General features: G+C 37.6%; 2 protein-coding genes across 2 annotated transcripts; both read left to right on the top strand.

Annotated features, from left to right (window-relative positions):
• The first annotated feature begins 2,091 nt into the window (after nucleotides 1-2,091).
• On the top strand, nucleotides 2,092-6,033 carry LOC109172018 (serine/threonine protein phosphatase 2A 57 kDa regulatory subunit B' theta isoform-like). The gene is made up of 2 exons (XM_019321148.1): nucleotides 2,092-4,146; nucleotides 5,463-6,033. The coding sequence occupies exons 1-2, from the start codon at nucleotides 2,965-2,967 to the stop codon at nucleotides 5,811-5,813; spliced, it is 1,533 nt and encodes a 510-aa protein (XP_019176693.1). The 5' UTR covers nucleotides 2,092-2,964; the 3' UTR covers nucleotides 5,814-6,033.
• Nucleotides 6,034-8,379: 2,346 nt separating this feature from the next.
• LOC109172020 (probable carboxylesterase 16) lies at nucleotides 8,380-11,005 on the top strand. The gene is made up of 2 exons (XM_019321150.1): nucleotides 8,380-9,225; nucleotides 10,044-11,005. The coding sequence occupies exons 1-2, from the start codon at nucleotides 8,504-8,506 to the stop codon at nucleotides 10,582-10,584; spliced, it is 1,263 nt and encodes a 420-aa protein (XP_019176695.1). The 5' UTR covers nucleotides 8,380-8,503; the 3' UTR covers nucleotides 10,585-11,005.
• Nucleotides 11,006-11,493: the final 488 nt, after the last annotated feature.

The raw sequence follows: 11,493 nt of genomic DNA, 5'->3' as shown, positions 1-11,493 counted from the left end.
AGACTTTAACACTTCACATGCCTGATGGGCGAGGTGTTGAGCGTACAAGTGGTATAAAATACGGAGTATAAAACATCAATAAAATAATATTAAACGCAACAAATTAAATTTAAAAATAATAAGAAAATACTCAACGGGGAGTTTTTAAAGAGTTTTTTCTGTTGCGTTGCAGAAAAGAGGAGCTGATGTGGTATAGACTAGTATAAGAGAGAAAGATCAAGTTCTTTTATAATAATTTACTTTTTTTTTTAATTAAAAAAAACATGCACAATGCTTGCACGAATGCTGCCTTGTGGGCATGCTCACACAGGGCAATTAGTCTGGTTGCGAACTAAAACTAGTAGAAGATAATTAATGGATTAAATGTAATTTCCGTTTAAAAAAAATTAATTCCAATTAAAACATCATTCTATTTTTTTTAATACAAAACAAAAAGGGGACACCTCAAGCTATAAGCCAACTAATTATTTAAAATAGACATTCCTTTTTGTCAAGACATATTCGAGTGATTTGTCATTGTAGCCATTCCAAGAAAAGAGAAGGATCATTCCTCATTACAACCTTTATCATGTTAAAGAGCCTCCCATGAATACTGCTTGCTAGATTTTCTAGAATGATCAAGTCTTAGTGTGCTCATGTCTTTTCTAATTAGTTATTCACTTATTTGGTAACGACGAACTGCACAATCAAATATCAAATAAGAAGATTAATACCTTTTACTCACGTAAATTAAAGTCCTTTCAGAATACTTCAAGTCTTAACCTTCACCACCCTACAAGCCAATATTACAAGCCAAGACTAAAATAAACATTTTATTGTGAATAAACATCAATTTTCATGGAAAATGTTTCTTTGGAGAGCCACTAGTGATATATTGCCTACCACTACAAACTTGCTTATAAAGAGGGTGGATGTGGATCCACAATGTGCCATGTGTGGAATATCTCAAGAGGATACAATGCATGCTTTAGTGTTGTGTGATTATGCAAGAAACATTTGGGAAAAATCTAACCTCACGATCCCTAATATAGTCACAAATGTTTTTCATGATTGGTTTAGTGAACTCTTAAATGTTCTAGACTCTGATGGAATGTTATATGCAGCAGTAATTCTTTACAATGTTTGGAGAGCAAGGAACAGGGCGGTCTGGGAGGCAACGTTACCGCGTCCCGAGTCGGTACTCAAGGCCGCAGCTGCTGCCGTTTTAGCGTGGACGCGGACGCACCCACTGCCCACGCCCCGAACTGCTATGCTATCATCCGGGACGGTGGGATCCGGGCAGCATGGCGTCGAGTTGCACACTACCGAGACGTCGCATGGTCCGCCGAGGAGGCTATGCCGTGTGGATGGGGGTTTTATGCACGAGACGGCCAACGCTGCATTTGGGGCGGTCTTACTAGACACGAACGGAGGCTACGTCTCGGCATGCAGCGGACCGTTACGAGGATGCTCCTCGCCACTTATGGCCGAGGCGCTCGCATGTAAAGAGGCTCTATCATGGTTGAAGGATCGGGGAGAACAGAATGTCGAGATATATACGGACTGTTTGGCACTGCATCACTATCTTACTACACCAACCGTTGTGCTGCGCACGTACTTAGGCTATGCCATTGACAACTGCAGGCTTACTTCATCTTTATTTCAGTCTTGTTCGTTTCATTTAATTCCTAGATTAGATAATTATTTAGCTCATGCTTTAGCAACTACGGCTTACCAGCAAACTGCTACTATGTATTGGGATCTGCTCCCACCAGACATTCTTTCGGCCTATTTTTAATGAAACACCATATATATTTCAAAAAAAAAAACATCAATTTTCATATTCTATTTTACAATTTACAAAATAATTAAAAAAAAATATTCCCACGGGGCCCCACAATTCTACGGAGTATACATTTTCCATAAGCGCGGGCATAAAATAAATAAATAAAACAGGGAAATACGGAGTAGTTATTAAAATATTAAAGAAAAAAGAAAATTGAAAACCACAAAAAAGACCACGAAGACCACTACGGTGTCGTTTTGCAGAAGCTCACAAAATCTGGGTCAGATTAAGGAAACTAATCTCTACGTAATGAAGAAAGAAAATTTTGGCCGAGTCAACAAAAGGCATCGAATGCAAAAAAGAGAAAAGACAAATCAAGAAAGCCCAGTAATCAGAACCGTCTTCTAAGTCTAAGGTGCTTTCGATTTCAACGTTTTCCGCTTCGTCTTTCGCTGTAAGCATCATCGCCGATACTTCTCTCCGCCACCCTCGAAACCCACAATCTATTACATACGCTTTACGTGTATTTACAATAATATATTTCTGTAGAATTTGTGTGTATAGCTGTCTGTTTGTGTAAGAATCTCTGGGTGTTTATTGATTTCTGGATTGATATCTTGGGGTATTGTTAATTTGTGAGGAAAAATAAGGGCGGGGTGGAAAAGTGGAAAGGTTTTCTTTTGTGAATTCTGTTTTAAAGCGGTTTGCTCATTTTCATTGTATTGGAGAGCTTCGAGTGAAAAAAAGTTTGGAATTTTGAGCTTGGGTTTTGATGGGAAACTTGGAATTTTGAGTTTGGGGTTTGATGGGAAAACTAGGAATTTTGAGAAGGGCTTGGTTGTAAACTAGGGATTTGGTTTGATTAAGACGTTAGTTTTCTTTGTTGATGCTTTTGGTCAAAGTTGTTATTTAGATGAAAAAGGGAATGCTTTTCCTTCTTCCTTTGATCATGGAGCAAGCTTCATATCTTTTGGATGAAAGTAGGGTCTGGTGTTCTACCTTTTGATGAGGAATTAGAATGTGTTGTCATACTGTGGTTGTTTATTTATAGCTAGCTCTGTTTTCCTGTGTCATACCTGTGGATAAAAGAACGATCGGGGGACGGGGATCATTAATGCCCTTGGTCAGTTTTGATTGCACTTTGAGTTTAGTTTTATAGTATGCTTTTGTGGTGGGGGGTGGACTTTAGGGTGTGAAATATGATCAAGCAGATATTTGGTAAGATCCCTAAGAAGCAGCAAAAGTCGGGTGGAAACAATACCTCCGATTCAAATGCTTCAACAAGTTCGAAGAGAAGTGATGGAGGCAATAAGAAGCAGGGGGGTTCGTCCAATACTGTTATTTCATCTCCTTTTTCTGTTTCCAGTACGGGACACAGTACTGGAGATGTGAATTCAAAAATAAATAGGAATGCTGTTGTGGCTGTATATGAATTATTGCCAAGTTTCAGAGATGTTCCTAGTTCTGAGAAGCAGAGCTTGTTAATCAGAAAGCTGAACATGTGTTGTGTTGTCTTTCCATTCAATGAGCCTACAAAGAATCTCAAAGAGAAAGAGGTCAAGAGACAGACATTATTGGAGCTTATGGAGTATGTTACTTCTGCCAATATGAAGTTTACAGAAACGGTCATGCTAGAAGCAGTAAAGATGGTTTCTGCAAATTTATTCAGGGAACTCAAACCTCAACCACGAGAGAACAAGGTGGAAGCTTTTGATGTTGAAGATGATGAGCCTGCCATGGATCCTGCATGGCCACATTTGCAAATTGTGTATGAATTTCTGTTGCGATTTGTTGCATCGCCTGAAACTGATGCAAAGGTTGCCAAACGTTACATAGATCACTCATTTGTCCTCAGATTTCTTGATCTTTTTGACTCTGAAGATCCAAGAGAAAGAGAGTATCTGAAAATTATAGTACACCGCATCTATGGGAAGTTTATGGTACACAGGCCTTACATACGCAAAGCTATAAACAACATATTTTATCGCTTTATTTTTGAGACTGAAAAGCATAATGGTATTGCTGAACTATTGGAAATTTTGGGTAGCATCATCAATGGATTTGCTTTGCCACTGAAAGAGGAGCACAAACTTTTCCTCGTGAGGACATTGATCCCCCTGCACAAGCCAAAATGCTTACCTATGTACCATCAGCAGTTATCTTATTGTATTACACAGTTTGTGGAAAAAGATTGCAAGCTTGCTGATACCGTTATTAGGGGATTACTAAAGTATTGGCCAGTGACCAACAGCTCAAAGGAAGTTATGTTCCTCGGTGAACTGGAGGAAATCTTAGAAGCAACCCAGCCACCGGAATTCCAACGTTGTGTAGTGCCTCTATTTCACCAAATTGCTCGTTGTTTGAGTAGCTTTCACTTCCAGGTAATTGATTCGTTGCATTTGCATAATCACTGCTGCTTTTGTAAATCTTTTCATGTTTGAACAATTCTTTTATGGCTAAAACATCGAGGTTATTATCTTGTACTAAAGTATACATTACATTCTATTTGCTTCCACTGAAAGGTATTCTTAAAGAGGCCATTCGTTGCAGCTTTATATTCTTAAGTTGTTAGACAAAACTTCCAACAGTTGAATTCATCCCCATATTGACATGTTGCCTTCTGGTTAGGGTATTTATAGGGATTGATAATTTCAGGACATAAAAGAAGTTTTTGATTGGAGTTAATTTTTGTTCTTTGATTTTCCCTCTTTTTGTTTTCTTTTCTTTTGGGGAGTGGAGGTTATGGGCGGGTAGAAGCAGCCAATGTTAATAATGATAAGAGTTGCTAGTTCATGAAACTAAGTAGGTTCATCCCCCCTTAAAAGTGATATATACATGATTGCAATAAAGGTGGTTAGGTGTGGCCCTGTTTGGTAAATGCCTGTTAGTTGATTGGGTTAATTAGAGGGTATAACTAGTTGATAACATTAGCTGATTGTAGAAAGGTGTTTGGTAAATTAGCTGTTAGCTGATAGCTGTTTGGTATAATTTCTTTTCTCAAAAAGCTAATTGAAAAAGTTGCTTTGAGCAGCTTTTTGAATTTTAGCATTTTAGAGTTACAAAAAGCTAATTAACCAAACACTTATATTGATTTTTTAACCAAGTCAAACAATTAATAGTCGTCAAATAAGCCAAAATTGGCTGATAGGCTAACTATTTGACCAACAGGGCCAACGGCAATGCAACATGTTCCAGAAAATTTGGGTGGCAGTTGTCTTTGAAACTTGGATGTTGCTTAAGGTCATTGTTAGGTTTCCAATTTGTAGTAATGAGTTATGAAATGCGTAATCTTAGTATGTTTTTTTTGGATCCAACTTCTAGGTTTCTATATATACTTCTTATGGATTGATTAACTAGCCAACTTCTAGGTTTCTAGCACATAAGATCCTCTTGATTTGGATCCAAGTTCCGGGGTGTATTTTTTTTTAATTTTTTAATTTTTTTAATGCTAAAGAAATGATGTTCTACCTTCATATACTCTGGTGTTTTTTTACCCACAAATGGAAACATTTCAATAGTGTTCATATACCGTATACTGTGAGGGTCTAGGCCTGAACTCCTCTTCTGATGAGATAGCAAATAATATTTCCATCTCTCCCGTGCAAAATGAAGGTTAAGTAGTGTCTTCGTTTTTGTCTCCCGTGTCTCTATTTGTTCTTGATGTGATTTTGGAGACTAATCGGTATCTTTGGTACAGGTGGCGGAGAGGGCTTTGTTCTTATGGAACAATGATCACATTGACAATCTAATAAAACAAAACCGAAAGGTGGTCCTGCCTATTATCTTCCCCGCACTGGAGAAAAATGCCAGAAGCCATTGGAACCAGGCTGTCCATTGTTTATCGCTCAACATCCGCAAGGTCTTCTATGATCTCGACCCCGATCTCGTCAAAGAGTGCTTGCACAATTTCCAGGAAGATGAATCAAAGGAAGAAGAGGTTAGGTCAAGACGCGAAGCCCAATGGAAACGCCTGGAAGAACTTGCGGCGAAAAACGCTGCGAGTAATGAAGCTGTGCTCGTGCCTCGGTTAGGGATTCCTCGAACTTGATCCCCGTGGGGGTGGGGCTTTTAGATTTCCGCTTTCTTGGCTTTTAATTGTATTTTCTTGAAAGCTTTTTTGTTATCAGAGAAAAAAAATTGCAGCTGAGATGAGTTGTCAAAGGGAATAGTTGTGTTCCTGTTCTGAGTTCTTTTCCCTACTCAGCTGCTCTCTGAGGATTATTATTTATTCATTCACATTTATATATAAATCTCTCTCTCTCTCTCTCTCTCTCTCTCTCTCTCTCTCTCTCTCTCTCTCTCTCTTAGTCTCTCTCTCTCTCTCTCTATATATATATATAAATGCAACTTTGAAGCTTGAACTAGGCACAATGTTCAAATCTCTCTAAGTTTCTGCATATTCTACTTCCCACATTCATGCCTTTTTTGTTTCTCCTTGTGGTTCAAATGTAGGCATTAATGGACTTAGATGGAAGTGACTATTCCATTATGAGATTTAAACTTAAATCTTTTTTTTTTTTAGCAAAATAAATCGTAAGATGTGTCTCAATTGACGTACAGACTCTAAAAGCATCCACATCAGTTGAAAATTTTACATAATTTTTTAGGTAACATGTAGGAGATATAAAAGTAGAAGAGAAAAAGAAAAAGTAATCCGACAATCTTTTTTTTTTTTTTTTAAAGGAAAGTAAACGTTGTGGCATCAGCTGGTGGCTACTCTGACGCAGCCCAGCGTGTGCATGTGGAACATGCGCCTGCTATGGGCGCAAAGTGCGCCTAACGTGCAATTCGACGTTTTTTTTTTTTTTTTTTTTTTTTTTTTTAATTCTCCTGCAAAAAATCTTGTTTTTCGGGAGAAAGAATTGGCTTAAAAACCTTGCATCACATCAGCCAGAGCATCCTCGTCAGTTCTTGATTTTTTACGATTTTTTAGGTGCCAATTAGGAGAGAGAGGAGGGAGGGAAAAAAAAAAAAAGAAAAAGGAACAAAAAAATGAATCTAACAAAAAAAAAAAAAACAAAAAGTATTAGATACGCACATGCGCCTACTGAGCGTGAATATTGCGCCACATACCTAAGTTGTCTTTTCTCCTACCATCTTTTTACTTGTCTACTTGGACCCACCAAAAACCAAAATTTGCAGTATAAAAAACCTTCTAAAACTCAGCCTTCCCATTAGTTCCAAAATTCTTCCTAAAAAATCGAACAAAAATCCTTATTGGAGATGCTCTTAGGGCATCTTCAATAGTGGGGATTTTGAGGCAGTTTTTGTAGGTGTGATTAGGAAAGATAAGATGATAAAAAAGAGAGAAAAAGAAAGAAAAAAAACAAATGCTGATTTCGAAAAAAGAATTAAATAAATAAAGTTAAGCACTGCCATTAACACGCACAGGGGGTGCATGCGCCCTGGGCACCTTTATAGCAGTGCACGCGAGCTTTGCGTACGTTACAAGAAAAATTGTGAGGCCCAGCATTTCTGATAAAATTCCTTCCTTGCAGGACCATCTCTAACCCTTTCTCTCTTATACTGCTCTCCTCCACCTCACCAAAGATTTATTAAAATTTGTGCAAAATCCTTGTATTGGGGATGCCCTTAGATCAATAACAAGATCAAATATATACTTACATTTGAAAAATTAAATATATACTAGATTCGAATCTTACACCTTGTAACAGTTAACAAAGCAATACTTATAAACAATTGTAATTTAAAGAGTTAAAAATGTATGATGAAACATGTTCATAGGAAAGTCACCATTGTATTACTTGAATGGTTTTGAATGTTGATTATTTTAACATTTGAAAATTTTCTAGATCAAATTATGGCAATATTGACAATGAATTATGTAGGTATAGTATGACCACATGGAATGTTTTAGTAAAATCCAAAATCCTTAAGTCAAAAGGAATAAACATTATTCAATTCATGGACTCATTACCTTCCCATCATCTTCAAAACCAAGTTTTATATATATGATGACCAATAAATAATAGCTTAGTACACCTATAATCTAGCTAATTTACCTTTTTATTAAATAAAAATTATAAATACATTGAATTTAACAAAATAATTATAATATTTCAACCCAATTAAAATATCAATATAACTTTTAATGCACTAATAACACTTATAAATAGTTAATATATCTTGTATGATAAGACATAACTGCTTTTATACAAATTTAATTTAATAAAAAAAATGGTGAAGTACAAGAAATATGAAGATTCGTATAGATATTTGATCCCGCCGAGAGAGATAGACTAACTTAAGTTAATAAATAACTCCAAGATAATTAAATTTGAGACATTATAATTACTAAATTAATTGTCCGATATATAAGCTAGGATTGTCACCATTATTATTATAAATTATAACTCGTGTTTATAAGATATAATAAAAAAAAACAAAAGAAAATATTAGACGCCGTTTAGTCGTTAGATCTGGAAAAGTAAAAAAATTGGAACGTGTACTGGAAGAAGGCTGCGAAAGCAGGCAATGCCACCTCGTCCAAGCTGACAGCTGCACTGACGTGTCGGCGTACAACGCGGCAATATTCCACGTCATCATATTGATTTTTTTTTTTAAACGAAAGAATTCAAACAAAAAATGGAAGCTTCTGAGATGTATGACTCTGTCTGAAAATTCAGAGATTTGAATCAATCTCTCTCTCATTCAAAAACCCTAATTCATGTATATATTGATGTGTGTATACCCTCCTTATGGTAATTCATTTCGGAGATGCCGAGCGTGACAGTGAAATTATACAGCGTTTTGTTCAAATTCTTGCTTAAGCGCCGATTGCAAGCCTCGAGCGAGTATCTGATCAGCCCCAATTCGGATCCTCTATACGGCATCGTTTCCCGCCCCGACGAGGCCATCGCCGCCGCCAACCCCAGCTTCAGCGACGACGGCGTCGCTACCAAGGATCTCCACATCGACCCCTTGACTGCTCTCTCCCTCAGGATTTTCCTCCCAGATTCAGCTGTCGCTTCGCCTACCGCAATCCCGAAGCTGAAAGCTAGGGTTTCATCGGGGAATTTGAGCTCAAGGAAGGACAACAGTCTGAATCAAGGGTACGGAGGGTACGTGCCGGATAAGAACGCGCGGAACTGCAGGAAATTGCCGGTGATATTGCAGTTTCATGGCGGTGGATGGGTGACTGGGGGCAGTGACACCGCGGCCAACGATTTGTTCTGCCGGAGAATTGCCAAATTATGCGATGCTATCGTTATAGCCGTCGGATACAGGTTGGCGCCGGAGAGTCGTTACCCGGCGGCGTTTGAGGATGGGTTGAAGGCGTTGAATTGGCTCGGGAAACAGGCGAATTTAGCTGAGTGTAGCAGGTCATTTCTGAATGGGAGGATGGTGAGCAGTGAAGATGGGAGAAGAAGACAAATAGTTGATGGCTTCGGGTCTTCCATGGTTGAGCCTTGGTTAGCTGCCCATGCTGATCATTCTAGGTACGATTATCAATTCTTTTTCCTTGGCTATAGTACCTTTCATTTACAATATTCAATTCTTGTATAACTTTAATCTAGTTCTTTAATTGGCAGACTTTCATTACTGATGAACTAGCACTTGTAACTTGTGTTGAGATTAACTTGAATAATAAACCATAAAAATGTCAACTAGATTTACGTGGTTCAGCAATATGCTTACATCCATGAGTTGCAAGCAATATATTTTTATGCAACTCTAAACATGTATATGCATAAAATTACACATGAGACATACACAGCAAATTGTTTTAGAGAAGATCCTTTGTTTGAGCTATATCTCAGTTTGAGTGTATTGTGATGAACTAGCAAACTAGTTACAAGTTAATCTGAATGTGCCTCTTTAAATATAACCTAAATGTTCTTAATTCTTGGTTCCCAAACGTGATCCTTTTGGATTTTGCTTGCAAGGACTGGAGATCCAGATGATAATAGAAATATAGAATGTTTGGGCACTTCCCGTCTATAAAAGTGTTAAACCACCTGCAATCTTTGGTACTGAACTCAGTAAGACCTGGGGTGTTTGAATTCTGATTTAGGTTGGGTTGGAAAAGGTTTGATTTAGCGTCGAACAATTACTGTATACCATTTGCAGACCTACTTAGTTGTGTTGAGATTAGGGAGATATTAGCATAGAAAGAGGGTGAAGCTTGGCACAAGTAATTTGCTGAATAGTGAATCAGTGCTTTCCTAGTATGAAAGTCGGCTTTCTTTCCCCTTGTTTTGATGGTAATTGGTGAGTATTAGCTATCCTGTAACACAGTTGTCTTATACTCTTATAGGTGCGTTGTCCTTGGAGTCAGCTGTGGTGCTAATATTGCAAACTATGTCACGAGATATGCTATTGAGGCTAGGAAGCATTTGGATCCCGTGAAGTTGGTGGCTCAAATCCTTTTTTATCCTTTCTTCATCGGAAACACTCCCACACGATCCGAGATTAAATTGGCTAATTCCTACCTCTATGACAAAGCTATGTCCATACTTGCATGGAAGCTTTTCTTACCCGAAAAGGAGTTCAGTTTGGACCATCCAGCTGCCAATCCACTTGTCCCTGTAAGAGGGGAGATTCCCCTCAAGCATATGCCGCCAACACTCACAGTGGTTGCAGAACATGACTGGATGCGGGATAGGGCAATTGCATACTCGGAGGAACTTAGAAAAGCTAATGTGGATGCCCCTCTTCTCGATTATAAGGATGCAGTCCATGAGTTTGCTACCCTCGACGTGCTGCTCAAGACACCACAAGCCCAGGCTTGCTTAGAGGACATTTCTATATGGGTCAAAAAGTATATCTCACTCAGGGGCCATGAATTCTCTTATTGAATAAACTAGCCAGTAAGAGATATGAAGTGATCATTGGGGCAAATCTTCTTTGATTTTCTAGCAAACAATGGAGAGAGACGGGCGAGTCGAGAACGGAAGAGACTGTTGTAGCATCAAAAACTAATTTGACAAGCTGGGATTCTTGATGACTTATCTGTGCATTAGCAACACTGCCTGCAGGGCCTAGTTCAAAATTTTCAAATCATACTTTTATGTATCATATACATGGTAGGTTGTTGTCAACATAATAGACTTTTTTTTTTTAAAAAAAAAATTTGTTTATATGTTCATTTTTCCTACTGAGGCTTTCTTTTGTGAAGGACAGGGAAATTCAACATGTAAATTCTTTCATCTGTTTGATCCTTAAAAGAGTTTGTTTTTTTGAACTGGGCAGCCTTCAAGGGATTATGTTCTTATTTCACCTTGATTTGATCTTTGTACCTTGTGGGTTATAAGCCGCGAGCCTCATAAAGTTGTACTATGTGTTTTGTTTGAGATACATTTGATAAGAGTACATCTTGTAAAGCACAATGTATAATTTTATAAAGCATGATTTTGTAAATAAATTTATTTCAAAAACTGTTATTAGTTCTTTTATTTTTTGAAGTGACGATGAAACCCAAAATCACCACTCGAGAATTTGTATTGAGTATATCAGTTTTGTGTCTCTAGTCGATAAAAGAATAGTAACAATGAAATAAATTAACTTAAACAAAGTGAAAAGTCAAATAAATCACTCCCAATAGTCGATCTTGTAATTTGGGACCAACATATTATACTTGTAACTTGAGGTCATTTGGTGAATAGGCTGCTTCCAGTAATTAGTTTTTATTTATTTATATTTATATTTATTTTTTGAAACAATGTAATTAGTTCTTTTATTACTCCATATAAGTTCTGAGTGGGGCC

This window comes from Ipomoea nil, unplaced genomic scaffold (genome assembly GCF_001879475.1).
Source record: "Ipomoea nil cultivar Tokyo-kokei standard unplaced genomic scaffold, Asagao_1.1 scaffold0382, whole genome shotgun sequence".
Lineage (NCBI taxonomy): Eukaryota > Viridiplantae > Streptophyta > Magnoliopsida > Solanales > Convolvulaceae > Ipomoea > Ipomoea nil.
The sequence above is the reverse complement of the archived record's forward strand: the minus strand, read 5'-3'. Positions and strand labels throughout refer to the sequence as shown.

Bases quoted from the DNA above. Each gene is read 5' to 3' on its own strand.
- LOC109172018 (XM_019321148.1), top strand. From the start codon at position 2,965: ATGATCAAGCAGATATTTGGTAAGATCCCTAAGAAGCAGCAAAAGTCG. The intron at 4,147-5,462 runs GTAATTGATTCG...TCTTTGGTACAG, and splicing joins TGAGTAGCTTTCACTTCCAG to GTGGCGGAGAGGGCTTTGTT.
- LOC109172020 (XM_019321150.1), top strand. From the start codon at position 8,504: ATGCCGAGCGTGACAGTGAAATTATACAGCGTTTTGTTCAAATTCTTG. The intron at 9,226-10,043 runs GTACGATTATCA...ATACTCTTATAG, and splicing joins GCCCATGCTGATCATTCTAG to GTGCGTTGTCCTTGGAGTCA.